Below are 27,327 nucleotides of genomic sequence, written 5' to 3'. Positions count from 1 at the left end.
CCTGGTTCCTGGGGCTTCCTAGGGATCGGGGAAGCAGAAGGAAGGAGGAGAAGCATTCTTTGTGCCCTGGCGGGAGGGAGGCATGCCCAGTCTCAGCTTAGGCGGGTGTCTACGCAGTCGCCAGTGTGCCAGGGGGATGAGGCGGTTTGTGTCACGGGGGTGATGTGTGCTTGTGTACACGCTGGCAGTCCTGCCCTCTCTGCCTCTGGGGTCACCCTGCACCCTGAGTGCAGCCCTCTCCTTGCATCCTCAGCAAATTCACTATCACCCATGGCCATCTCACAGGACAGCCAGGACCTTGTGAGACTAGCCACCACACTTGGGCCTCAGTTTCCCATCTGCAGGCTGTACCAGCGAGCAATTCGTGCCCCCTAATTTGCATAGTCTAGGATTCTCCTGGTCCACATCACCTCCAGCCCGGTCCGCATCTGTCCCTCACATTGCCGGCTGTGCCCTTGCTGTGAACACATGTTGGCATGGGAGGGTGGGGATGGGGGGTTTCAAGCTCTGCCTAGGTGTTCTGTCCCCTCACCCCATAGAAATGCCCACTTTTTTTCTCCCATGGGCACCCCAGGATGTTTGGGCCATGGGAATAGACCATGTGTCCTAGAGGTTTGTAGCTCTGAGGCAAAACAGGCCAGTTTTGTTGCCCCCCCCCTCATTACCTCCAGGGAGCTGCACGTGCAGGGTGGCTGAGAGCCAAGATTTGTGTCATATCCCCAGAGCTAATTTTTTCCAGCTGGAAACCAGTTGGCAATCGAAATATCTCAAGGGTTCAGAGGACAATTTCCTCTTGGGAAGATGGCCATGGATCAAAGTGGACAAAGGCATAGACCTTCTATAAACCCAAGAAATCTAAAACTGGAGTACCCACTTCTAGAATATTCTGCTTACGAGTTCTGGAGCCTCCCCCTTTTGCTGCCTGCGAGGCAGGAGCTAGAATCTCCCAGAGCAAAGCAGCAGGGTTCCAGTACTCTCACCCTCATAACAGAATCCAGATCGAGGTGACTTCCTAGGACATTTTATCAGCTAAATATTCTAGAACTGAATCCAGAATTAAGAATGTCTCTCTGGAACAGTTCCTCTGCTAAATGTGCTAGGACCTAATCTATAAGTGAACCCAGAGTATCTTCCTAGACATTTTATCTGTTGCATTCAAGATCTTTATCTAGAGGAAGTGCTCTAGATGCTCATCTAGAACAAAGAATGGCTCCTTGAAATATTTCACCTGAGGTGTCTGGAACCTCATCCATAACAGAGCCCACAACAAAAGGTGTCTCCCAAGTTCACTTTGGGAACATTCTCTATACTCTGGCTTGCAAACTCCCTACCCCCAAATCTGCTACCCCTTCATGCTTCTGCCAGCCTGGACGCCTCAGATGTCTCACGGTTCTTCCTCCTGTCCAGCCCCAGCACTGTCGGCCCCCACCCTCAACCCCCCATCCCACCCCAACTCCCTCCTTTAATCTCCCTCTTGCCCAGGCTCCAGACCTCAGACTCCATGGGAAGTGCAACACCTTTGTCTGCCAGATGCTCTCACCACACCTCACATCTTCCACAGCCTCCTTCATCCTTCTCAGAGATCTCCTCTTACCAGAGGGGCAGCCCCCCTCCATACCCACAAGGAGCATAGGGCCTAGGTCATGGACCCTACACAGCGCCCTTGTTCTAGCAGGTCCAGAAGGGGCAACGCGTGGGTAACTCCAGGCAGGGGAGAGAGAGGGTGTGGGGCCCTGGCACCAGACATGGTATGGAGGCCTCCATGGAAGTGGCAATATAGCACCAGTTGATTCCCTGGGCCCCGGTTCAGGAGAGTTTAGGAAGTTGGCCACAGGGCTGAAAACAGGGCCTAGGGCTGGGGCCTCCACAAGGCTGCCCCCTATCCTGAAAGAACCCAATGGTGGGGTCACTCTACCCTTGGACCAACAGATCCGCTCTCCCTTAGCCTGGTGGCCCTGAAATTCTGGGCTCAACACTGTGGTTGATGTGGGTCAGCTGAGCCTACCCCTTTTTGGGGTAGACTGTGGCCTACACTGTGGTCTCATACTCCAGCAGCTCCTGGGAGGTCCCCACGCTCCGGTACTGCAACCGGGGTGTGGTGGGTGAGGAGTACTCCAGCGCCAGAATGGTCTTCCGGAGCCGGCGGTCAATAAAATGAGCATCCCATGCAGGGTACTTCTTACGAGGCAGGTCAATCCGAATGACAGGCCCCTCTGTTCGCAAGGTGCGGGTCACTGGTGTGGGAGGCAAGCCAGGCCGCACCTGGAAGACAGGTGGTGTGGGGGTCCCTGCACGCTCGCCCCCCACTGAGGCCCCATCCCTCTCTGCTCCTGTAGTCCTTGGCAGGGATCTTGGGGGACTTGTGACAGCTTCAGCTGGTGGGCCACAGGGCTCCGGGGCCCTAGGGAAGATACATCCAGGCGCCTGAGGACCCAGCATGGGCCCATTGGGGTGCAGAAGACAGTAGTAGACACACATGAAGAATATGCCGAGCGCAAAGCTGGAGGCCACCACACAGACCAGGATGAGCGAGCGGAAGTCGGTGGAGAAGTTGCGGCTGGAGTACCAGAAGCCGGTGAGTGCGGCATTCTCAAGCAGGACAATGCAGTAGTAGAGGGTCATGCGACGGCGGCTGCGGCCCTCCTTGACATTGAACCAGCAGAAGATGTAGATGATGCCCACCACCATGTTGTAGATGATCTCTTCCCACTTGGACATGCAGAAGTCTGTCTCGCCCTGGATGACCCAGAAGGTCATGACACACCAGTGGGCCACAATGAAGATGCCAAAGTAGAGCTTGTAGACGCTGGCAAAGAGTGCAAAGGCCAGACTGCGGGCTGCGATGGTGAACAGGTGCCACAGCACCTGGGCCACGGCACCTTTGTAGGACAGGGGCCGCTTGTCATCCCGCGAGTCCCGCAGCACCTTCTGGTAGGAGGCCAGTGTCCAGGCCAGGGACAGGAGTGAGGCGGAGGTGGAAAGGGCTGTGGAGACAGGGTGGGGGTGGGGAGGGCTGGGTTAGGGGTGGGTCTGGGTCAGGGTCTGGGGAGAGGGGGAGGGTTCTGGATCAGGAGCTGGGTTCTGAGGAGGTTCAAGGGAAAGGTCTACAAATCAGGAGGGGTATCCGGGTGTGGGGTCTGGGTGGGTGGTCTTCCAGGGCAATGATGCGGGGCAGTGAGAGTGGATGGGGCTGGGTACTTCTGCAGGGGTGGGAGCACGTAGGAGAGGGAAGGTAGGTGATTTTGGTTTCCATAAGGGTCAAGTTTAGGTCTCTAGTATGGGGCTGTTAGAGTTCAAGGTTCTTGGTGGGAGGGTGGAAAATTAGGGTCCAGGGTTCTGGGAGTGGAAAAGGAGGCAAAGGGGGTTACAATTAGGAGCCAGGCAGGGACAATTAGAAGCTATAGGCCTCCAGGGTGAGACTGGAGTGAAGAGAAGGACATCGAAGCTGAGCACAGCTGAAGGCAAGGGAAGGAAATCCAGGCGGGAGAGTTTGTGGCAGCCCGGTATGCTGGGCAAGGGATCCCCAGAGGCCTGAGAGATGACACGGAAGGTGGGCGGGGCAGTGTCTGGGTAGGAGGAGCATGGGGAGCTCCAGGGACACTGGGGATGGGACTTTTCTCTGACAGTAAAGGGGCCGGCCTGGTCTGCCAGAGTTAGGGAAGGGACAAGGCGGGGCCTGAGTGCCTGCGGACCAGGACTTAGCCTGGGAAAAGTCCCCAGCGGGATGAAGAGCAGTGAGAGGTGGACAGACAGGCTCTCCGGAAAGTGACGGTGACTGAGCAGATCTGTAGGCAGGGGGTCCCCAGGGCGTGAAGGCTGGGGAGGGTCTGACATGTGGTGATGGGGGCAAGGGCCTCTTTGTACTTGGCAGCAATGGGGTCTGCCCGGCAACAAGGAAAGGAGGAGGGTGGGAAGGGGCGGCGCCCAGGGGGTTTGAAAGGAGGTGAGGAGGTGGAGGGGCCAGGTCTCTCCTAACACTGAGGGAAAGGAGGTCACTGGAGGGGACATGAGGGTCCCCAGGGGCCTGGACGGTAGTGAGAGTAGAATGGGGGGCCTCCCGTGGAGGTGGGGTGCGGAGGGGCAGGGCGTCCCCCAGGGGGCCTGAAGCAGGGAGGGTGGATCGGTGGGGCCCGCACAATGTGAAGATGAGTGTGCCCGGAGGGGCAGGAGCACAGGGCCTCCCCGGAGCTCTGGGCTAGAGCGCGGAGGGGCCGGGGCTTACCGGGCAGCATGTCGGGCTGGCCGCCGCGGTGCACCAGGAGGCTGAGCTGCAGCACGAGCTGCGGCGCGCTGCGCAGGAAGGTCTCCAGCAGGCGCAGCATGCTCACGTCGGCGCTCTCGAACAGCATCCGCCAGTAGAAGTGGCGCCGCAGCCGCTCCCCGCGCCAGCGGCTCTGCAGCCCCAGGTACATGGCGCGCAGGTACCTGCGGAAGGGACGCCGCCGTGTCAAGTTCCGACGCCGCATCGCGCTCGCCCCTCCTATCCCGGCCCTGGCCACTCTGCGAGCGGAAAGTAGTCACTCACTGCGCTGAGCCTGTTTCCTCAGCTTGTAAAATGGGCGTATTGAAAGGACCACGTTGTGGGGCTATAGTGCGGAGCGCCGAATGGGCTCACTAGCTTAAAACACTGGCGCGAAGTAAGCCCGTAATAGAGCATTTTCATCCTCGTTGCTTCGGCAGCTTAGGGCCTGCTTTCTTTGTAGGATTCCTGACACTTCACAGTGCACTGAGCTTACAATACCCTATTATTATCCCCACTTTATAGATGAGGAAACTGAGACCCCAAGAGGTACGTCACTTGTCCAAGGTCACACAGCTAGGAAGCAGTGGAACCAGGATTCAAAGCCAGATAACTTGGCCTCAGGGCCCACACACTAACCATTCCGCAACATGGCCTCTGTAAGTCATGAAGAGTTTGCTCGCACCTAGGTTCCTTCAGGGATAGTCCCTGGTGCCAGCCCCCAGTTCTGTTGCCACCAGCAGTCCCCTGGCTTGTTCTACAACCTGTGACTGCCCGGTTCTCCCCACAGGGCACTGGGCAAGATCTGGGCATGTGAGACTTTGCTGCTGCTTCTTGAACCACTTCTCCCAACAAACTTTTGGCTCCAGCTGCTGTGCACAGGTCATAGATTCCAGCTTACAGTGCTCTCCTCACTACTGGGCTGTTCCCTCTGCCTGGAACAACCTGCCCTGTCCTCCAACTTCAAACCTGGGTAACTCTTGCTTTTCTTAGAAGGTTCAGCTTTTACACATGACTTCTTTTCAAAAGCCTCCTCTGACCACCTTTCACTTGGGGTAGGGACCTCTCCCAGGCTTCCCTCTAACCTAGCATTTGTCACAGTGGGTTGTAACTGCTTGGTTATGCATCCATCTCCCCCAGACTGTGAACTCTGTTAGAATGACTAGGTCAGCTTGCTAAATGCTGTATCCTCAATTCTTAGCATACAGTAGATGCTCAATGTGCGTTGGCTGAATGACTGCCTGCATGCCTGATTGCAAGTTTGTTTAACTGAATGGACTCTGGTAGCCCTGTAGGAGGTATGGCAGGAATTCTGAAGTCCTGAGTTCATTTCCTGACTTTGTTTCTAATTTACTGTGTTATCTTGAGCAAGACTCTCTCTAAGCCCTAGTTAATTCCTCCTAAAGTGGCTGTGAGGATTAAATGGATGGGAAGATACTTTACGACTATAAAGTGCAGTGCCATGTGGGATGACAAGGGACCTGTCCACACAAATCTCTGGATCTGATTTCTGCCCTGGTTCCTTGCCCAGCAGCTCTCTCCCTGGCTGTTGCAGCCAGAGACCCTGTTCCACAACCCCCAAAATTCTCTGATTCACAGAGTAGGCACATACTTTGCTAAAACCAGAAAGGACTCCTCTAGAAGTTATCTCCCCAGAAATCAGGGGAGATAATCCCAACACAGACTCAGTGACCTTATTGCCTGAATCTAAAACTGAGGGGCCAGGGATTTGGAGGGTCTATACCCAAATAGAAGTGGGTATTTCTAGGATGTTTGGGAACTTAGAGACCAACTATATTCAACTGTGTGTTGCCAGCCCAAGGGAAGAAACAGTCCTCCCTGGAATTTAGGATTAGCTGATACCCAGTTTCCCCAAATGGGTATCCCAGTCATAGCAATGGTATGGCTCTCTCTGGGCCTCAGTTTCTCTATCTGCCAACAAGAGGGATGGGTTTGATGACTCTGGGGATCCTTTCAGAGTGAATGTTCTGGGACCCAAACTCTTCCCCCCAAATGTGGCCAGAAACATCCCATTTAGGGTTCTCCTCCCCATCCCTGGGTCTTCCATACACAAACTGAGGAGGCAGACACAGCCTGAACATGACGCAGTACGGGACCGGCAGCCCAGATGGCAAGAGGGCTGTTCCCTCGGAAGCTGACTCAAGAAATGCAAAAGCCCCTCAGTCGAACTCGTCCACACAATGAAGGAATTCCTGCAGCAATTCTCAGCCTCATGCCTTTACACCCTCTCTTCGCACATGTCCCAGGATAGGGCACCCCTACCTCCTGAGGCAGGGCCTTCAGCTTCTGAACAGCTCCAAGGCTGGACTGTGTTTCTTCTGATGAACAGAATTCTGTCTTCCTGTATTTTCCACTCTACGGGCCCTTGCCTATCTCCTACGTAAGGATCCCTGCAGCCAGAATTGTTCATTCATGTGGCAAGTATATTCTGACCACTTGTTGTGTGCCAGGCCCTGTGCCCTTAAGTATCTTGCCGTCCCGTGGGAGAGAGACAAGATAAGAGCTGAAATAGATGCGCTAAGATGCTGTGGAACCTAGAGGAGAGATGTGGATCTAGCTGGGGAGGGAGTCAGGGAAGATCTGATCTCATGTTTAAAGCATGGGGAGGTAGTTGAAGGCCCACAGGAGGCAGAAGGGCATTCATTCCAGGTGGAAGATCCAGCTGAAGCAAAGGCATAGAGGCATGAGAGAACTTGGCCTTTTAGGGGAACGGCCGGTGGCTGGCTGCATCTGGAGGGGTGGGTTTTCATGGGCAGGGACATAAGAAGACTAGAATTGTGAAGGGCATCAAACTCTGGACTGAAGAGTTCATATTTTATTCTAAATATGAATTCTATCCCAGAATCAGGGGTGATGTGATCAGCTTGCTGGCTCAGAAGGCTTGTTCTGGAGGCTGGATTGGAGGAAAGCCAGGAGAGGCTGGGGTTTGGTCCAGGCCCGGAATGACAGGTTGAGCTTAGGCAGGGCACAGAGGAGAGGCAGAGAGCAGAGCTGGAGATGGTGAGAGGACGGGGCCTGGGGGAGAGACCCAGAGCTTGTGTGGGGCCCAGAACACAACCACCTTGCCCAGCCTCCATCTCCTTACTGACCCCATTGCTTTCCCCAGTCCCATAGCTCTGGCTTTGAACAGGAAGGGAAGACCAGCTGGTCCAATGTGAAGGGGCCTGGGGAGTTGGGGGAGGACGACACCCTGGAAGTTTCTCTCAGGCTGGAAGACCATCTGTTTCCTGGCCCAGGTCAGCGCGAGGAAGGCCCCAGGCCGGCCAGCATCCATCACCACCTGACAGGCTGGCTGCCCACCTCCCTGCCCACTCCTACCCACTCCTTTGTCATCTCCCAAGGCCCCACGCCCCAGCTAACTACAGACAAAGGGCTTGCCCAGCCCAGGGTGGCTGTGGGCTAAGCAGGGAAGGGACAGGGGAAGAGAGGAGGCCTCTGGGGTCAGCAGGGAGTATGGAAAGACCACACCACAGTCTGGAGGTGAAAAGGCCTGGGTTCAGCCTCTCTTTGCCCCTTTTAGCAACAGGACCCCAAACTGTGGCTGTTCCTTCAGCCGGCATTAAATGCTCACTGCAAAGGGCCTGTGAGGTTTTCATGGGCCTAGGAAAACATTTGAGGCCTGGAAAATTGGCTCTAAAACATGGGGAAAAACTGTAGAATCAAAATTAATAAATGTTTAATTAAATGTCTGCACAACAGAACATGATATCAGCCAGTCAACTGCAATTTGGCTTTTATCTGGTTATATATAATTTATGTTTGATGTTCGATGTGACTGCATTTTAATAGGCTTGAGAGATGTGGGGCCCACAAAGGTCTTAAAACAACTCTGCCCAGAACATGCAACCTAATTTCCCTGGGCCTCAGTTTACCTTCTCTAAAAAGGGGCAGGTACTCACTATACTGCCTGCCACATCCCCTAGGGTAAGGATCACAAAGGCAAGACAGCAATATTCTGGGTCTGTGGGTTAGCTTACCAGACCTGTCCTGGATGCTGGGTGGCCGTGGATAGTCTCTCTGCCTCTCTGAGCCTCATGTTCCTCTTTCTGTGAGCATTGAATGAGGTGATGGATTTAAAAGTAATTTGTAAACCATAGAGGGATATTCACATAGTGAGAGGGAATATATGCTAGGTGGAGGCTTCTGGCTCTTCCTGATCACTAAACAGCCTCTCTTGAAACCTCCTCCAGGAAGCCTACCCTCTTCCACTCTACTTGAAAGGAAGTTGGAAGAAGTTGATCTTCACCAAAATGGGACAGATAATACCCACGTAGAAGAATGCCCCATTCAGGGAAAGGAATCCAACCATGGGGTGGGATGAGGTGGGGGTTAGGGAGAGGGGGCATCTGCTCTTCTCCAAAACACATCCCCAGTCCATCCTTACTCTCTGCTCCACCCCCCTGGCCCAGGCCACCATCATCTTCTGCCTTCTCAGTAGCCTCCCTGTACCCACTGCTGGCCCACTGCAGTCCATTCTCCACATGGCAACCAGCAGGATATTTTAAAAACCTGTCAGATCATGTCATTCCCCTTCTCAAAACCTTCCAAGGGCCTCCTGTCACACTTGGAACAAAATCCCAGCTTCTCCCCTTGGCTTGCAGGCCCTAAACCATCTGGCTGTCTGTTTCTCTCAGCTTATCTCAAACCACAGTTTCATTTGTTCCCAGCACTTCCAGGTGCCCTGGAGTTTCCTCGAACCCAGCCAGTCTTGTTCCTGACTCAGGATGTGTGCAGTGCTCCTTGCTCTGCCTGGAACACCCCTTCCCCAGATCCTCCTGTGGCTGGCTCATCAGTTCCTGTGTCGCCTTCTCAGAGGGGCCTGCCAGGTCACCTACCCCATGTCAGCCCCTCTGCCCTCACCAAACCCTCTCGTCTATCACATTGACCTGTCTGATTTTCTTCTTAATATACATTATCAACCTTATGTGTCAATTTACACATTTGTTTTCTGTTTTACCACTGCGGGTCCATGAGTAAAGGTCTCATCCTCTTGGTGACCCCAGCATCAGTCCATGTAGAAGGCACTCAATAAATGTGAGTGTTTGCATATCTCCCTCCTAACCTTGCAGAACCTGGCACTCTTCTGCCTGAGTTTACACCTCGCAAGCAACTCTGGTCCTCACTAACTCATTTCTATCCTTCCTCCTCCAGGAAGCCTCCCCTGATGTTCCTCAGCTTGGTTGGGCCTCCCCAGTGCTGGCACCTCTCAGACTTAAACTGCTTGAGGCCGGTGTGTACCAGAACCTAACAGAGCTTCTACTACCCCATGTTACAGGTGTGGGAACAGAGGCTCTCAGAGATCTATTTTGGATTTAATTTGCTGATTGCCAGTCCTGCGCTAAGAGAGGAAGCATGTCTGGGAGGGAATTGGAAGAGCAGATATTTGCGTATTGCTGAGGGTGAGGCTGCGAGAAAAAAACAAAAAACAAAACCAAGCCTGAAGGGGAGAGAAGCCAGTAGTTAGGCTGTGAGATCCCTCTACTCAAGGATCTAAAAAGGCGTCCCTTCTGGAAACCTTTGCCTCTGTAAGCAGGCGGCAGGGTAGAGAAATGGATGGAACATGTTCCCTTCTCCCCAGGCCTGGTTGCTTTTGTGACCCAGGAACCTCCCAGCATCCCCCAAAGTTGGGGGGCTCCTCTCTAATGGGTAGCAGGGAGAAGGATGAGGGGATCCCACATCCCTGAGAAGCCAGAAGCTTCTGGGCCCAGTGTCTGGGTCACCTTGTTCCTCCCCCGTCTGCTGTTCTGGGGTCGTCCTGAATCTCTGGTACTGGTCAGAGTTTCTGGCCTGGGCCTCAGCCTCCATGGGCCCATCCTTTGACTGCCCTCTGATCCGGGGTCACAGTCTCTGTCCGTCTGTGCCTCAGGTCAGCCTGTTGTGTCTGCACCTTGAATGCAAGGTCAGCCTATTTATCTGTTCCGCAGATATGGGTCAGCCAGTCTCACCCTGGGACGCTGAGTCAGTCCCCCTTGCTGTCCCTTGGCCTGTGGGTTGTGTTTTCTCTTAGATACTATGTTCAGTTAGTCAGATAAATCCTGGGGTCTTGGGTCAGCCTGTCTGTCTGTTCTTAGAAGCTGCAACATCAGTCTGTCCATCCTTTGGATGTCAGGATAGCCTGTTTGTCCCCTTGGATACTGGGCCTGCTTTTCTCTCTGTCTTTGTTTATCTCTTGGATACTGGGTCTGCCTGTTGGTCTGTCTGTCTGTCTTTCCGTCCCTCGGCTGCCTGGCCCATCTGCTGGTCTGTTGCTCAGCTTGTGGCACATGTGACTGCAGTTTTCCTGCCATCCTCCAGGCCTGCTCCTCCTCTCCCCAGCTCCGGGGCTCCCTTTGTCTGTCTGCGTCTCTCACATCCTCAGCTCCTCCATCTGTCGGTCTCCGCTTTTCTGAGTGTGTGTTATCGCCCCTCTGTCCTCCCCCTCACAGCTCTGGGCCCAAACCACAGCGGCTCCCAGCAGCTCCCCCGCTCCGCTCCATCCAGGAACTGCCGGCGCCCTGGCGGACTCTCCAGTCTCTACCGTGGGCCAGGCCTAGGACCCCTGCGGGGTGAGCAGAGGGCAGCTGGGGAGCAGGGCTGATGGGAAGGAGGCTGCACCCCTTACTGCTGTGTAGGGCTGTAGGGAGACAGTGTGCAGGTGTTAATAATAATCATAATCACTCACATTGAGCGCCAACTGTATGGTAGGCCACCATAAGCCTTTTTATACACAGTGCGCACTCCTCATGGCAAATCTTTGAGGTGGGTAATGTCATTACTCTCATTTTACAGGTGAGGAAACAGACCCAGAAAGGGACTGTGCTTGTATAAAGTCTCCCAGCAAGTTAACGCCAGGCCTGGGACTCAGACTTGGCTCTCCACAGGCGCCTGCCCAGAGGAGGTGCTTTGGCCCCCGCAACAGTACAGCTGCCCAGGAGGACCCCTACTGGACAGCGGTGGACCTAAACACTTTGCCTGGGATTACGTGGGTTTAGAGAAACCTGGGGGAGGGGTGACAATAACAACTGGAGAGTCAGGGGACCCAGGCTCGAGCCCCTCATTGGATTTTCTGGCAAAGTCCAACCCCTGTGTGGACCTCAGTTCTCCTCTACAGAATGGGCCCAAGGAACCTGTTCCTGCCCCATGGAGTTTTCCTTAGGCCCATCTCCATACTCATCCAGTTCTGGTAACACTGAGGCCCAGCCCACATACTCCTCTCTCTCTGTCTGGTGTCACCACTTGTCCAAGCTACCCGGCTCCAGATCAAAGGCAGCCTCCATCCTCCCTGGTCTCCTTCCTTCAATCCTTGCCCCCTTAGAGCTCATCCTTCACATAGCAGCCTAAGGGAGCCTGTAAGTCCTAGATCAGGCCATGCCACTCCCCACTCGCCTTAGAATAAAATCCTCACTGTGACTTTTGAGGCCCAGTGTGATCCAGCCTTTGCCCACCTCTAAAACTTCATCTCCCTCCACCCTCCCCATCTCCTACCTCCCCAGCTGCTTCCTGAACACCCCAAGGTCACCCCAGCCTTCGGGCCTCTGCTTGGAAATGCCTGGCACATTCTCATTCTTTCCATCAAGCTCAGTGTCACCTTGTCAGAAAGGCCTTTCCAGACACCCCTGCCCCACCTCCAAAGCACTTCTATCTACACCTCTGGCCACCTCTGTCAAGTTACCCTGTTTTCTTTTCTTAATAGCACATATCACAACCTGAAATGGTCTAATTTACTTGCTTACATATTTATTAGCTATCTCTCCAATGGTGTGGGGGCCATGGCTGTCCTGTTCTCTGCTATGTCCTTAATGTTGGGCACTTAGTTAATGTTCAATATGTATTTGTTTATTGAGTAAGTAAGTGAATGGAGAGTGCGAATGCACTGGGTAAGTGCTGCTTTATAAGCTCCCCAAGTAAAGGCAGTCAAGTGCAGAAGGAAAGGACCCAGGCTTGGGAGTCAGGGGACCCGGGTGCAGATTCCAGCTCCATCACTTTCTGTTGGGTAGTTCTTGCTCAAGCTGCTTCCCTCTTCAAACCCCTCAGCTCAATGCCCACCTTATGGGGTAGCATGAAATCAGAAAGTGGTACTATGTATTTAACTCCCAGCCCAGTGCTTGGTACTTGACGACAGGGAGGTTTTAAGGCGTTGTCTGACTCAGAGGTCACAACAGGAAGAGAAGACCTTGTAGTTTCCAGTTTAGTTTCTGATAGAACCTGGTGCTCATTGAATATGTCTCCAAGAGACAAGGAGGGATCAGAGAAATCCCTCTGGGGCAAGTTCCCAGAGCAGATCTTCTTTGGGGTCTTTATCCTCAGCCTGAAAATAACTGCCACTCATGGAAGCCCTCGCTAAAATCCTCATTGCAGCCCTATGAGTTTTCATGGGCATGATCCCCATTTTCCAGATAAGGGAACTGCATCTCAGAAAAGAGGAGGTTCATTTGACACTTATTTACCTAGCATTTTGAGTGCCTACTATGTGCTAAAGTGCTGGTGGATGCAATGGTAAGCAAGACAGACCCAGCCCATCTGGTACTGCCTAGCAGTGGGGCTGGACGTTATTTAAATCACCATATAAACATGCCGCGACAATGGGTTCCAGACATGCTCCAAACAAGATTCTGTGCTTGAGCACTGAGGAAGGCCATGCTATTGAAGAAGGGCTGGGCCCGGCTCAGCAGTCAGGCAGGGCTTTCTGAAGGAGGTGGCTACGGAGCCATGATCTGAAGCCGGCATAGGAGTTAACCAGGTGACGGAGGGAAGGAAGGAAGGAACAATATGGGCAAAGACCTGACTTGGGAGGGAACAGGAAGTGGTCAGGACGGCTGTAGGTCAGAGAAGGTGAGAAAGGGAGAGAAGGGGCAGGCCCTGATGAACCTTTGGTCTTTATCTTTAATGGTGATGGGATCCACAGAAAGTTTTGAAACAAAGTAGTGACAACAGAGTTAGACAGCGCTTCTGCACTTTAGAGGGAGTGCTCTGGCTGCGGGGAACAGATTGGAGGGAGGCAAGGGTAGAAGGCTGAAGGCCAGTTACCAGGTGAGAGCTGAGGGTGGCCCAGACAGAAAGGCATGGACTCCAGGGACATTCAGCAGGCATTTGGAGAAGTAACTTGCCCAAGGTCAACAGCCAGAAACAGAGGAGCTGCAACAGAGGAGGCAGCTCCTGCACTTCACCACAGAACAGGGATCAAGCCGAGTCAGGCCCTGCAGACCCAGGTGCAGTCTGCGGGCCCTCCGAGGAACACTGCGCCTCCAGTTCTACAGCTACCTCACCTGCAACGTGGCGCAGGAAACTCTTGGGGCGAATGGCTCTGAGACCCCCTCCCCACATCTGTCCATCCCTGGATGGTGAGCCCTCCTGCAAGGATGCAGAATGGGACTTCCTGAGGTTGGCAGCCAAATGAGTCATAAATGTCAGAAAAGAATGTGATTTTACACGTTTGGCTCCTATTTAATGTGATGCTGGGAGCTAGGCTGTCTCCCTCCTCCTCAGCAGTCCCCTACAGAGTCACAGCACCTCTTTTTTTTTGCTGGGCTGAGGCCAAACATTTCCCTACCAATAATTTTAGACTCTGGCTTAAAAACTGAGACCCTCTCCCATCCCATCCATTGCATCAGCTATTATTTTTGTTCAGCAGGGAAGCAGGCAACCCCTCCCCAACACAACATTTGGGACCAAGTTCACGCCTCAATGTCCTTCATTGCATGAGTGCAGCCAGATCTCTTCTCCTCTATGGGCCTCACTTTCCCAATCTGTGAAATGGGTACAGAGCAGAGACTAACCCAAGACTCCATACTCTAGCCCAGGGCTTTTCCCCCCTTTCTCCCTTTTCCTGATACCTCTGTGCAGAAGCAGGATGGCATGAGCTACTGGGGGAAAAGGGGTTAGATTCCAGTCTCTCAGCGGCACCTGAAGGTACTTGGAGATCAAGGCAGGGAGACAGCACCACTTCTATCTGTCCCTGGCCTGTAAGATCCTAGATGGTAGAGATATTATGAGCGACTCTGGGGAATGATAGAGGGGTGCCCTGTCTAAAAAGACAGCTGTGCCCAGCTGACTCATGCCCTGGGAGTATGTGAGCCCAGAGTGGCTGGAATTTCAATTTTTTAACAATAGTTGGAAATTAGGATATTTAGGCAAAAAAAAAATTCCCAGTTTGGAAATGTTGGCAGTTAATTTAAAAAATACCATATGAATTTTAAAGAAATTATTATTCCTTTTTTTAGGTATGATGACAGTATCCATGTCTTAGTTATATTTTAGAAATCTATCTTTTTAGAGATGTACTGAAATATTTATGGGTGCAATGATATGATGTGTGAGATTTGCTTCAAAACAACATGGAAGGGAAAGAAATGTGGTGGGGTCTAGACCTATGCTCTTCAACACCTACGTGTCCTACACTAGCCAAATACGGCTGTTCAAATTTCAATTAATTCAAATTAAATACAATTTACATTTCAGTTCCTCAGTCACACTAGGCACATTTCAAATGCTCAATAGTCATGCGTGGCTAGTATTGGACACTGCAGGTACAGATTATTTCCATCACGGCAGGAAGTTCTTTTGGATGGTGCTGACCTGGATCAGACAAGGTTGGCCAGCAGTTAATTGTTGAAGCGCGGTGGTAGTACATGGGCCATCATTACCCTGTTGCCTTTGCTTATATTTAAACACTTTCTGTGATAAAAAATTTCATTAACCAGTAGGGAAAAAAATACTGTGTGGGCCAAGCAAACACATCCTTAGGTTAGATTTGCCCATGGGCGGCTGATCTGCAACTTGTGGTCTGGTGGTAGGCATCATAAAACCCCCAAGTTAGATCTACAGACTGTCTAAATTATAAGCGGCTTTAGAGTGCATCTACTAGTTTATCCTCTAAACTGAAGGCAGGAGGCCCTGCTACAGCTTTCCTGCCAAAGTCAGGCCAGCCTGCCCTGTTTCTGGACAGCTTGACCAGTCGGGGTGTTCTCGCTTCTATTCAGACAGATTCTGCCTCCCTTGAACCTTGGGTTGTCATCTGTCCTCACACTATCTCTGGAGCCACAGATCAAGTCTTCTTCCTTGTAAGGGGGTTGGTGGGTGAGGGTTAGTGGGTGTTGGGACCCCTGATGCCCCTCTCCTATCCCCTATCTTGTTACCCAGCAAGTAGCGTGGCTGCTACTTGGGCCTTAAGAATAGTAAAAGTAGTAAATATTTTCTGAGCATATAGTATGTCAAAGCCCTGTGCACATTTATATTATCTCATGACACCTTTACGAGAATCTTAAGAGGTGGATACTACCACTATTCTCACTCCACAGATGAGACTAGAGCTCTGGCTGGTGAGTAAGCTGCCCAGGGTCACATAGCTAGGACATCAGAGAGCTACGAGCTGGGCAGGGCCCCAAGCTCTCTGCTACTCTGCTCTCTTGTCTGAGTCCTGGGAAACGCATTCAGGATTCTTAAGCCTTACAGTAAGATGGAGTAACTGAACCTCAGGCAGTGAAGTATGCTGCTCAAGATTCTGATTTCAAAGATTCTATTCAGTTCACGTGAACATTTATTGGGCACCTAATGCATATGAGGAACTTCCCTCCTAAATCAGGCACACCTGCATCCTCATGGGAACTCAGCCCTGGGGTTGTTCCTACTACATCTTATTCAAACATAATCACATTGCCCTTAGCCCGCATCAGCCCATTGGCAGTTTGGGAGGCTGCTGATGCACGCCTAGCAGAGCTGTGTACCAAGGCCACAACTGCACAGGGCTCGCACACCCCTCAGAGCCCCCATCAGCCCCAGAAGCAAGGCCGGCTTCAACCAACTTCATGTTCTAGGAAACTGCTACAGACCTCACCAAAACTGGCTGGTACAAGGCCACCAACAGCGACAGAAGGTATGCTCCGAGCCAGTCACCATGGGGGCAGAGAGAAGAAAGGACAAGGCCCCAATTCCTCAGGGGCTTGTAATCTGGTAGGAAAACCAGCCAGGTGAGCAGACGATGACAACAGAATATGATCAAGACTGTGGGGCTGAAGAGGAATGAGTAATTGTGCCTTGGGGGAAAGTTTGAGAGGAAGAACCCAGAATGTTAACAGTGGGGGTATTTTACATTAAAATTTTTTAAATGCTTTTCTGATTTTTTTTTCCTCTTCCCAAGCAATACATGATTGATTGTTTTGTAAGAACATGCTTAACTAGCAGAAGGCATATCATTTGGTGGTTAAACATGTGGGCTTGGGAGCACGACTGCATCACTTCAAACCCTGGCCTTGCTACTTACTATTAACTGGGTGGCTGTTACCTCTCAGAGCCTCAATTTCCACATCTGTAATATGGGTCAATAATCTTAACTAACACTAATTGAGCACTTACAATTTACTGAATAATGTGTAAAGCATGTTCCATATATTAATTCAATAAGCCTTAACAATGGCCATTTATATAGGGACATTATTAACCCATTTCACAGATGAGGAAAACAGGCCCAGAGAAGTTAAGTGACTCGCCCAAGGTCACACAGCTCATAAGTGGCAGAGCTCAAGTTTGGGCTCCACAGTCTTTATTCTTCATCACTACCCTCCCCACGTGACAGGATTATTGTGACGAGGAATGATGTAATCTAAGTCTCTATAAATGATAATTACTATTTTCAGTAATATCTGACTTTTAAAAAATAAGTGAATGTATATATATATATACTCTGGTTTTTAATTAACTGAGAGATACATATATATATACATATATATGTATCTCTCAGTTAATTAAAAACCAGAGTAAAATCTTCAAGCAATACAAGAAATACCTAGGTAGGAAGTGGCAATCTCCCCTAACTCCAATTCTCTGCCCCCAAAGACAACAAGAGGAGGGAAGTCTCCTTACACGTTTTTTGTGCTGCCTGAGGTTTCAACAAGAACACACAGCTCCTTTATAACATACAAACAACCAGGCAATTTCTATTTTAGATTAAAAACCACAATGTGCCTGGTTGAGGGAGTTGGGGGTGGAGTCCAAGGAACAGAGAGTGAGTGGCCTGTGTTGGGTTTGCTCAGGGAATACTTCTCAGAGGAGGCAGCATTTGAGCGTGGCCTTGAAGGGTGTGCAGAATTTCTCTAGGAAGAGAATGAGAACAGGGTGTTACTGGAGGAAGGACCACAGGCACAGCGCCTCAGGCACATAAAAGAAAGGAGTGTGTGGCTTGCTTTTTGGGACCCAGAGCAGTGAGGAGATGATGAAAGGGCAGGAGGCAAAGGGCTCTGATGCCAGGCTAAAGCACTTGGACTTGTTTGAGGGGCAGAGGGAAGCAGGGCCAGCTCTCTGGCTCTCTGGCAGCAGGGTCCAATCTGAGCTTTGGAACTTTCATTATGGCTGCAGGTGGTGGAGGTGGGCTGGGGTGGGGTGGTGGGAAGTGGAGGCTGACAGGATTTCCGAGGGGAAGAATTCCAGGCCCTAACAAAGACAGGGTGGTGAATGGAAGAGCCAAGGGAGCTCCCAACCCATCCTCTTTCCTCTCCCCAGGGACCTTCACCCCAGCTGCTGGGTTCAAAGCTATTTCCTGGCAGCTCTCCCTCCTCCCAGCAAGGCTTCTCTTGTGTGGTCTTTATAGATCAAACGGGACGTGGGGCCCAACTGCCGCCACTGTGTCTGTTCGGAGCAGCTCTAATGGCCTGTTGCTGCCGGATGGGCAGGGAGAGGAGGGCGGTGGGGTGGGGAGTCCTGGAGAGGGGTCTCCCAAGAGGTGGGTGGTGAGGCTGGACTGGAACAACCCTGCCAAGTCGGAGCAGGGAGGAACCTGTGGACAGTCACTGAGTTCAGATGGTTGTAAATATGTTTCAGCTGTGGGATTGTCAAAACAAAATCTTAAGACTTGTATCCACTATATCCAAAAAGAGAAACTCAAGAGATAACTCTGTTGAAATCATGGTGACAGAGCTAAACTTCTATGGAATCCAACCCCTGGACTGTTTTATAAATAATAATACAAATCATAATGGCTAATGAGAATTGCACTGGAATTCTTGTGTTCCAGGCACTGTGCTAAACACCATATATATATTATTTAATTTACTACTGTTTCAAGCCACATGTGATAGGTAGGTACTATTATTAGGATGTACATTTTGCCAATGAGAAAATCAAGGCACAGGTAAGTTATGTCATTTGCCCCAAATCACAGAAAGTGGCAGACACAGGATATGTCTGATTTCAGAGTGATTTCTTAATCATTAGCTCTTTGGTCCCCATGGGTAAATTGACCAAAGCGAGCAAAGATATTCTGTCTTTCTCGAAATGGACACCTGCCCTCACTGCTCCTACCCTGGTCCAACCCCTATCTTCTCTCACTTGGATTATGTATATAATCATACGTTCTATTTTATTTTGTTTGTTTATTTGTTTCCCCCGTTAGAGTACTGAGCTCCACAAGGGTGGAGACTTTGTCTTGCTCACCATTCTATTCCCAGAATTCAGCACTGTGCCTGATAGATAGCAGGTGCTCCATATAGTCAAGTAAGAATGGCTACAGATGAAAGGAACGGCTGCCATGCCATGGCACCAGGGGCCTTTGAGGCCTTCTTGCCCTCCTGCCCCCTCTCTGGCCACCAGTTCAGTGAACAAACCTCCTTCTATAGGGAACAAAGCTCAGGCTAATGGCACTAATGACTGCCAACAGTTCTGGCTATTTAACAATGGGATCAGCCCTTTGCTAACACTTGGTACACATTATCTCATGAAACCTGGAAACAACCCAAGAGGTGGTACCATTATGGTCTCTAGTTTACAAGGGATGAAACTCAGGCACAGAGAGATTATATGGCATGTCAGGATCACATATAGGAAGTGGTAAGATCAGGATCTAAACTGTGGATATTTGAGTCCAGAGTCCATGCTCTTAACCATTAAGCCAAGAAATCTTGTTTTTCCCAGAGAAGAGACCCTGAGCCTGAGAAGGTCACCAATTAATTTCAGAACTTCTTTTGAGGGCAGGGCCTGTGAGGAGGCAGAGGGAGCAGTGTTTGAGTCCAGACATAGAGGGCACATTAGAGGGAGGGCCTTCAAAGCTGTTTGCCTCCCTTCCTCCCTCCTCATTTTGGGGTCCCCAGATCCTTACGGCTTAGCAGGACTCTTATGACAGATCATCGTCCACTAATTGGCTTAGCGAATCATGCTTATCTGGGCAAAGCAGGGGCCCAGTGAGTTCAAGATTAGGGAAAGCAGGATTCATGGCTTACCGCTCTGCTGCCTACAGGGTCAGAGGAGACAGGGTTAAAACTTTAATTGGCTTAACAGCTCTGAGTGGCTTAACAGCTTAGAGGGTTGGGTGGGTGTGGTGGGGAAGGATGGACACGCAGATTGGTGTCCAGTGCACAGCCAGCTTCATGTCCCACCGAGGATCTGTGTGCTCCTCTCTCAGGGATCAGTCTATCTCCATATGGGGCCATTGCTCTGGGATACTTCCAGGCAGCTGGTGGGGTGGTGCCAGAGCTTGGGCTTGGGAGTTGGACAAAGCTGGGTGGGCACCTCGCATCTCTTCCACTTCCTCACTGGGTGACCTTGGGCAAGTTACTCGACTTCTCTGAGCCTCACTTTCTTGTCTGATAAGTGGATATATGAATCACAACCAGAGGGAAGGTTTTAGGGTAAAATGAGATCACACGCCTGGAGCACCTCACAGGCGGCTGCTAGGCCATTGTGGGTGCACAGTACCCATGAATTCCTTTCCCTCTTCTCCCTCCTCAGAGCCCCATTTTGTGTTTAAAATAATAATAACAATACCCACCCCAAAGGTTGCAAAGAGGATGGGTCCAAAAATATGTTTCCTTTGGTTGACACTATTTAAAAAAATCTTAACTAGTAGTTGAAAATTGGCAGAATTCACACAAAAATCCCAATTTCCCATTTCTCTTGACAAATGGAGACTTGACAATACTGGATCCATGGTTTCTAAAGGCATCAGCAGCTGGAGGCAAGTAGCGCCCCCCTTCCCTGGGACACTGCTTGTCCTGTAATGCTGTCTTTTATTGACACAGGTCTCTGTTACCTGGCTCTTTAAAGTATTCAGGCTTTTGATTCAGCATTCTACAAACATGAGGAGTTGAAAGATATTGTTATGGTTCAGGTTATTTTATTCAGAATTGAGGGTGTGTTGGATCAGGAGGTGAATGGCTGGCCAGTCTCCCAGCTTTGATCCTATAGGGCTCAGACGCTCATCTCCTTCCTCATTACTCCCGCTGCCCAGTTCCACTGCTCAGAACATCTGTACTAAGTCCCGCTGATCCGCGAACCTGTTCTTTGTGGGAACATTTCACGTGGTAAGCAAACATGTGGTGTCAACATGCTTAATTTCTAGGAATGCCAGCCCAGATGCCTTCCCTATACTTTGCCTGGATTTTCCTCCATTTAACAAGACCTTCAGCCATTTTAGAATCCAAAGCTTTTGGGACAGGGGCCTAGAGGCTTTAAGCTTTGTTAACTAGACCCAGAGTCAGACTTCCCAAAAGGGAGGCTCTTAATGTCATCAAATCTCATGTTCTCATTCCACATACTGGTAAACTGAGGCCCAGGGTGGGAAGAGCCTTGCCCAAGGTCACCTAGCAAGCTAGTTATAAACCCAACTAAAGACTTAAGTCTCCTGAACACTGCCCCCAAATGCAGCACTTTCCCCACAATATACACTGTCTCCCTATCCTCAGACATATAGTTCATCTCCCTCCCCTCCTTTCACATTCTTATCTCAGTGCAGCAGAAGCCCTGACTTTCTATCATCCTGGAATCTTGGGATCTCAGACTCATAATTCTTTGAGCTTGGGGGACACTTTAGTGGTAGAATTGCAGGGTAGATAAATTGAACTTGGGCTTGAAGGCAGAGTCTTGAGTCCCCAGCTCTTCTACTCCCTAGTGACATGACCTTGGGCAAGGATTCCCTTTTCTGAGGCTCCATTCCCTCATCTGTTAGGTAGGAATGATAATACAAATCACATCCCAGGATTATTAGGAAGAATACAAGAGCTGAAACAGGTAAAAAGGCAACCCACAGGCTTAGCACAAAATGAGTGCTTAGTAATATAATTGTTATAGAACTGCAAATTAGGGCTCTCTTTCCCCTAATCCCTAAGTGAAATGGTTCAGATGTGTTCAAAGGGAATGGAGTTGGACAAACTGGAGCATATATATTCTGTCTAAATTGTCACAAGCCTGATCCTACTAGATTCCTTTTTTTTTCTTTTTTTCAAGAGAAGCTAGGACTCTGGATTTTTGAAATACTGTACAATCCAAACAAAACACTTCTGTAGGCCAGGCCAACCCAAGGGCCCTTAGTCTGTCATCCCTGCAAAATCATCTCATCCCAACCCTCTCACTTTACAAATAGAGGAGAGTGGAAATAGCTAGCTCTTTTATTTAAGAAACCATGGAGCTCAATGGACCCTCAGCCGTCTCCAGCCACTCCCCTGATGCCCCCACCCTCCACCCCATGGCCATTTTTTGCCCTGTTTGAGGTAACTTCAGTTTATGTTCAAGAAAGACGTGTCAGTTCCTTGTAAGTAGATTCTGAACAAGGGAAGGAGAGGGCTTTGAGGTTGTCAGTGAGTCAAGGGGCAGCTGGCCCACTTTAGGCTGAAGGGAAAGGGGGGTGATGCTTTGGCTACCAAGAATAGGAAGTTGCCATTTCAGAATCTAAAAATATCTTTTACCATCTGTCCACTTGGGCACTGAATGATAAATGCAGATTAGTTCCTGGATGTAGACATGAATCTTTTTATGGGTCAAGCTAACAATAATAAAACCACCTTGTGTGGATAAAGCCCCACCCCCCTTTTCCCACATAGCAAGCTAAATGGAATATACACATCATCTAGGCAAGGCACTGATGGGGAAACCAAGCTGGAGAGAGATTTGGCAGCACAACGAGGGTGACACAGCAAGTGAGCAGCTGGGACAAGCCCAGGGAGTCCTGATTCCAACCCTCAGCCCAGAATGGAATCTTCTGAGTTAGGCAGAATGTGTTAATAAGTAGCAGAATAGCTATAACAACAGCAATAATCACCTTTACATCTCCACAGTGACTAACTTTTTCCATGCCTTCCCCACATCTGTGATAATCATGATAATCTATTCCATTCCTAAAACATGTAAAAATGATCAGGGCCTTCACATAGACCTCTTACTCCATCATCCCAACAGGTAAGAAAAACGTGATGGTAGACCAGTGTGATGAGAAGAGTAGGAATTCTCCCTCATTTCACAGGTGAGGAAACTGAGGCTTGGAGGGAGGAAGGGGTTTACCTAAGATCACATAGTAGGCATGTTCATTCTGTCAGTGCATGGTACAGCCTAAGCTACTAGAGCAATTCTGAGTCAAGGGAATCCCTAGGCTCAGAATTCTCCCTGTCTCTGATTATCTCGGCTCAGCACAGCAGGCACCCTCAGTCTTGACAGAGGAAGAAGCCTGGATATGGGTTGATTGTACAAAGCCTCAATTTTGTTTTACTCTCAGGGGATTAAAGGACAGGTAGGGGCCATCTCATCTCAGATTCAAGATCGCAAATCCCTTTGGCCCAATTGGGGGTGGGGCACACTGAAGGAGTCCTAGGATACTGAGTCACATAGAGGAGTCAGGCAGCTTCTCAGCTGGGTCTGGCATATCCTTAATCAAAAGTCCAAAAAGTTTAGCTGCCTCAAATTCTTTTTCTCCTGGGAGGTTAGGAATGGACTGCAATTCCAAACTAAGAATCTTTGAGAGCAGGGAAGGACTTCTGAGATCTTTCTTAAGCTCAGGCTCCACACTCAGGCAGAGAGGAGTGGGTCAGAGCTAGAGGGAACTCTGGGGCCCTGTTCCAAGCTCCACACTCATCCCCATCTGCCCAGGGCCCTCCTCATTCACACACTCCTAAGGATCTCTTTCTCTCCCTTGTTGCCCCATCCTCTCCTCTCTGGCCAGCTCAGCCAGAATGGCAGTGGGGTTGGTTGGTCAGAGCTAGAGGACAGAGGTCAAGGAGGAGCTGGCAGAGAAGAAATCAGAGCTGCAATAGGGTGGGGCGAGGTGGAGGTCAGGACTGGAGGGGGGCCTATGGAGATCAGAGCATAGCTGGGGCAGCAGACAGCCCTCACCCCAAACCCCCATACTCCTTGGGCTCAGTTCCCTCCGCTGCGCGTCTCCTACCTCCAGACCTGGCCGAGCTGCAGGAGGTGGACGAGGGTCTGCAGCAGCCAGACGCAGAGGCGGCAGCAGCGGCGGCGGTAGGCGCCGGCCGAGGAGGGCGCGGGGCGGGGGCTCAGCTCGGGGCTGCCTTCTTTGGTCCGGAAGGCGACGACGCTGTCCTTGGTGCTGACAGCGGTCTCGCCGGCGCCGCTGTCCTTCGTGCTGACGGCGGGTCCCGGGGCCCCCGCGGGCTCTGTGTAATCGTAAACAAACCAGCGGAAGCTGAGCAGCTGCACGACTAGCGAGGGCAGGAGCACGAACAGTAACGTGAGGCCGAAATAGGTGCGCTGACCCTGCAGGTAGTAGGAGGCCGCCAGCCACAGGTCCGTGGCGCCGTCGGAGAAGAACACGAGCAGCGCACACAGCACCCAGCAGCAGTCCCGCAGCTCGTAGCGCGGCCCCGAGCCGCCCGGCCCGGTCTCTCCGGGACCCTCGGCTGCCGCTGCCGCCTCTCCGCGCCCGCCCGCACTGCCCCGGGCTCCGCCGGCTGCCCCCTCCGGCCCCGGGCCGGCCGCGGCTGCGGCCGCCGCTCCATCCGACTTCGCGGCCATGTTGGCAGAGCAGGAGGCGGGGAGCGACTTCCGGGCGGCGGAGGGGGTGGGGTGCAGAGTGGAGGGGACCCTGGGCAGGAGGCTCCCGCCGCCTCCTCTTCCTCCTTCTCCTTTTCTTCCTCCTCCCCTCTGTACTTCAATTATTCATTCCCCCCGGCGCCGCCCCCTATCTCCCCCCCACGCCTCCCGGGCAGTGGCCGGAGGGGGGCAGCCCCCTTGGGAAGGAAGGGGGCACCAGAGGGGAGGGCATTCCCGGTCACCCTCTCCTTCGTTCCTCACGGGCGTGAGGCCCCAGCCACATGCTTTTTGCCTCTCAACCCCCACCCCGCTCGACTTCCTTATTTCCTCTTTTCTTCACCACCCCCCTTTGCATCCTCTCGTCTTTCATGTATCACCTCTGCTAACCAACAGGGGCCTGTGTTGGGGAGGGTGGGGGACCAGGGACTCAGAAGTAAGGGACTGCTTGGGCAGACACCCCAGTAACCCTTTAGTAATCACTGATGCCAGCAGACCACTTTCTACCTTCCAGAGGACCCCACCCCTTCTTTGATTCTGAGAGGTGCTCTGTCTTTCTTATTGTTTTGAAGCTAAGAAAACTGCAGCTCTGAGAGTTGCTGTCTCTCCCCACTTAGCCCTTTCCCTTCCTCAGGGACCCCCTTCCGGCTGCTAGCACGGCAGGGACTGGGAAGCGGCATCAGAGGGAAACGGATGGGAGGAAATACCAGGTGGGGGAAAGAGCAAGTGCAAAGGCCTGGTGGCCTGAGACTGGAAGGCATGTTTTCAAGGAAGTCTGGATCACAGATCCAGGGTCGTGGAAAGCTAGGGAAGATGGGTCTGGAGGGTTCTGAGGGATGAGATCCTAAAGGGCCAGAAGATGATGCACTTTATCCAGAAAGCAAAGGGGAGCCACTGCAGATGAGCAGGGGAGGAATGCGAATAAATCAGGATTTGGAAAGAAGTGCTCACAGGAAAGTCGCCTGGGGTCAGAGAGACCAGAGGGAGAGTCAAACAGTAATCCAAGAGAAGGGGTAAGGGTACCTTGATATACCCCTGATATCCCCAGCTCATCACCCACCCCCTTTGCTCAGATTGAATGTACCAGGACATTTATTATACAAACACTCATGCAGCAGTTTCTGTTTCCCCTGGACAGTTCTAAGCACTGTACAATTACAAACTCATTTTATCCTCAACATTTGTGAGGGAGTTTACATTTTTTCCCTCCCATTTTACAGATGAAGAAACTGAATCACGGAGAAATTGATTCATTTGTTCAGAGTCAACACAGTAAGTGCTAGAGTCAATTCTAGCCTATCATCTGGCTCCAGAATAGGCTTTGCTACTGCCCGAGGTTGGAGGGAACTAGGTGAGAAGGGGAGGAAGGAAGAGGGGAGTAGGGTATGTGTGAGGCTGACACCTCAGAGTGGCAGGGAAGGGAAGATGATGGGAGACAGCTGCCTTGGGTCAGAAAGGAGCAGCCATCTGCAGTCCTGTAGCCCAACCTCCCTTTCATGTCCCAGGATTGCTTTGGCCCCAGCAATGTTCAGGAGTTTGGAGTGCCAGCTGTTGCCCAAAGCTGAAAACAGAGGAGGAAGAGTTAGGGATTAAGGGAGTTCATTTTCTAGGCTGGGTTCAAAGCTGACAGTCGCTATCCATGGGCATGTGTAGTCTACTGGGAGTTTTTGTGTGTTGGGTTGGAGGGGAATTCAAATCCCAAGGTGATTTAGGCAGGAGCTGTATCTCTTCCTTTTCTTTATCTCCTACAACCCTAGCCAGGGAGACTCATGAAGTTCATAGAACCCTGGGCACAGGGAAGCTCTGACCCCAAGCCCATTTTAGGGTCCTGAGCCTGTTCTATATGTGTCCGAATCTCTGCCTTCTCACTGGGCCCCACCCAAATGGAGGCAGCCCCTCTACCTCCCATGCCTCACCACATTCCAGGGTCAGCCTGTTCAAACAGGCATTAGAAGACACATTTTTATGTCTGAGACTCTGGAGCCAGGAAACCTGGGTTCAAGACCTCATTCTTTCCTGGCTCCATGATCATGGGGCAAGTCACTCAGTTTCTCTTAGCTTCAGAAAAATAAAGTAAAATTGTTGGGTGTGTGTTACCAGTGCCTTCACCCTAGGGCTGTGATGAGGATAATTAATGTTAATTAACTGGGGTGATGTCTCTCCCAGGAAGCCCTCTTGGATTTCTCACCCAACTGTGCCCAGCTCCCGATCCCACAGAACAATCTCCCTGATACTCCCATTACGAGTTTCCATGGCACTTTAGTCTTTTCCTTCTTAACATCAGTACACCGGCAATTTCTTTTTATGTTTGCCTGTTTGAAATTGCCTGGAAGGTCCATAAGAATTGGGACAAATCTTCACCAACAAGTATACTGAGTGCTGTGCCAGTGCTGTGCCTGGCATTCATAGGTATCAAAAATCACTCATTAATTAATTAATTAATTAATTCATGATAAAAACTATGAAATAGGCTCCATTATTCTCCTCACTTTATAAAACAAGGTAACTGATTCAGACAGGGCAATGATTACAGAATTATCAAGCCCTTTTGTGTGTCAGGAGCCATGCTAACAACTTTACTGATATTGCCACATGTTATCATCAAACTGGCCATTTTTGGGGTAAGAAACTGGGCCTCAGGGAGGCACTGTCACTTGCCCAAGGCCATTAGCTAGCAAGTAGCAAAGCTGATATTCAAGAACTCCAGGCAGCTGGGGGAAGTGACACAAAGGAAGGATCTGATGAGGTGTCTAAAGTATGGTTTATGTGACCCACCTGTTAGTGGTACTGTAGAAGGGACTCTGCCCTGAGCAAGTCTGAATTGGTGCTCTGAGTGGTCTGAGATCAGAGACCAGGGATTCAGACTAGGACCAATAAGGGAATACAGAAGTGGTGTTCGGGTGCAGGTGGGAGATGGGTGCAGGTGGGAGATGGGTGCAGATCAGCTTGGGCAAAGGCTCTGTTATGGGACTGAGCCAGGCTCATTCAAGGGCTAAGAAGAGGCTGGGTCTGGTTGGTGTGGAGGGAGAAGGTGGACCACAGCTGATCAGAACTGGAGAGGCCCTTTGAGATCTCATCCAGATCCCTGAGCCCCTCTCTCACATTACAGAGAGGGACCCTGAGGCCCAAGGCAGTCTCATATCTACCAAGTGGCAGAAGCAAATCTGGGAGGCTTTCCTTAGTCCCAAGGTCATGGTCTCTGGGTTTTGTTGGGAATCACTCTTGGAAACAGCCCTCATCATATTTCCTCAATTAGCTGAGAGCTCAGTCCATGCCTACTGCACCCTCTGCTTGGACCAGTTTCTAATAATATTCCTTTAGTTCCCATTCCAAACTATGCATGAGGT

General features: G+C 51.1%; 1 protein-coding gene across 1 annotated transcript; it reads right to left on the bottom strand.

The window, feature by feature from the left end:
* Positions 1-1,475: 1,475 nt before the first annotated feature.
* XKR7 (XK related 7) lies at positions 1,476-23,965 on the bottom strand. The gene is made up of 3 exons (XM_036924739.2): positions 23,376-23,965; positions 4,223-4,425; positions 1,476-2,984 (listed from the first exon to the last, which is right to left on the bottom strand). The coding sequence occupies exons 1-3, from the start codon at positions 23,963-23,965 to the stop codon at positions 2,029-2,031; spliced, it is 1,749 nt and encodes a 582-aa protein (XP_036780634.1). The 3' UTR covers positions 1,476-2,028.
* Between the last annotated feature and the right edge of the window lie 3,362 nt (positions 23,966-27,327).

Source organism: Manis pentadactyla, chromosome 5 (assembly GCF_030020395.1).
Source record: "Manis pentadactyla isolate mManPen7 chromosome 5, mManPen7.hap1, whole genome shotgun sequence".
NCBI lineage: Eukaryota > Metazoa > Chordata > Mammalia > Pholidota > Manidae > Manis > Manis pentadactyla.
Note: the sequence above shows the minus strand (reverse complement) of the source record. Positions and strands in the feature narration are given on the sequence as shown.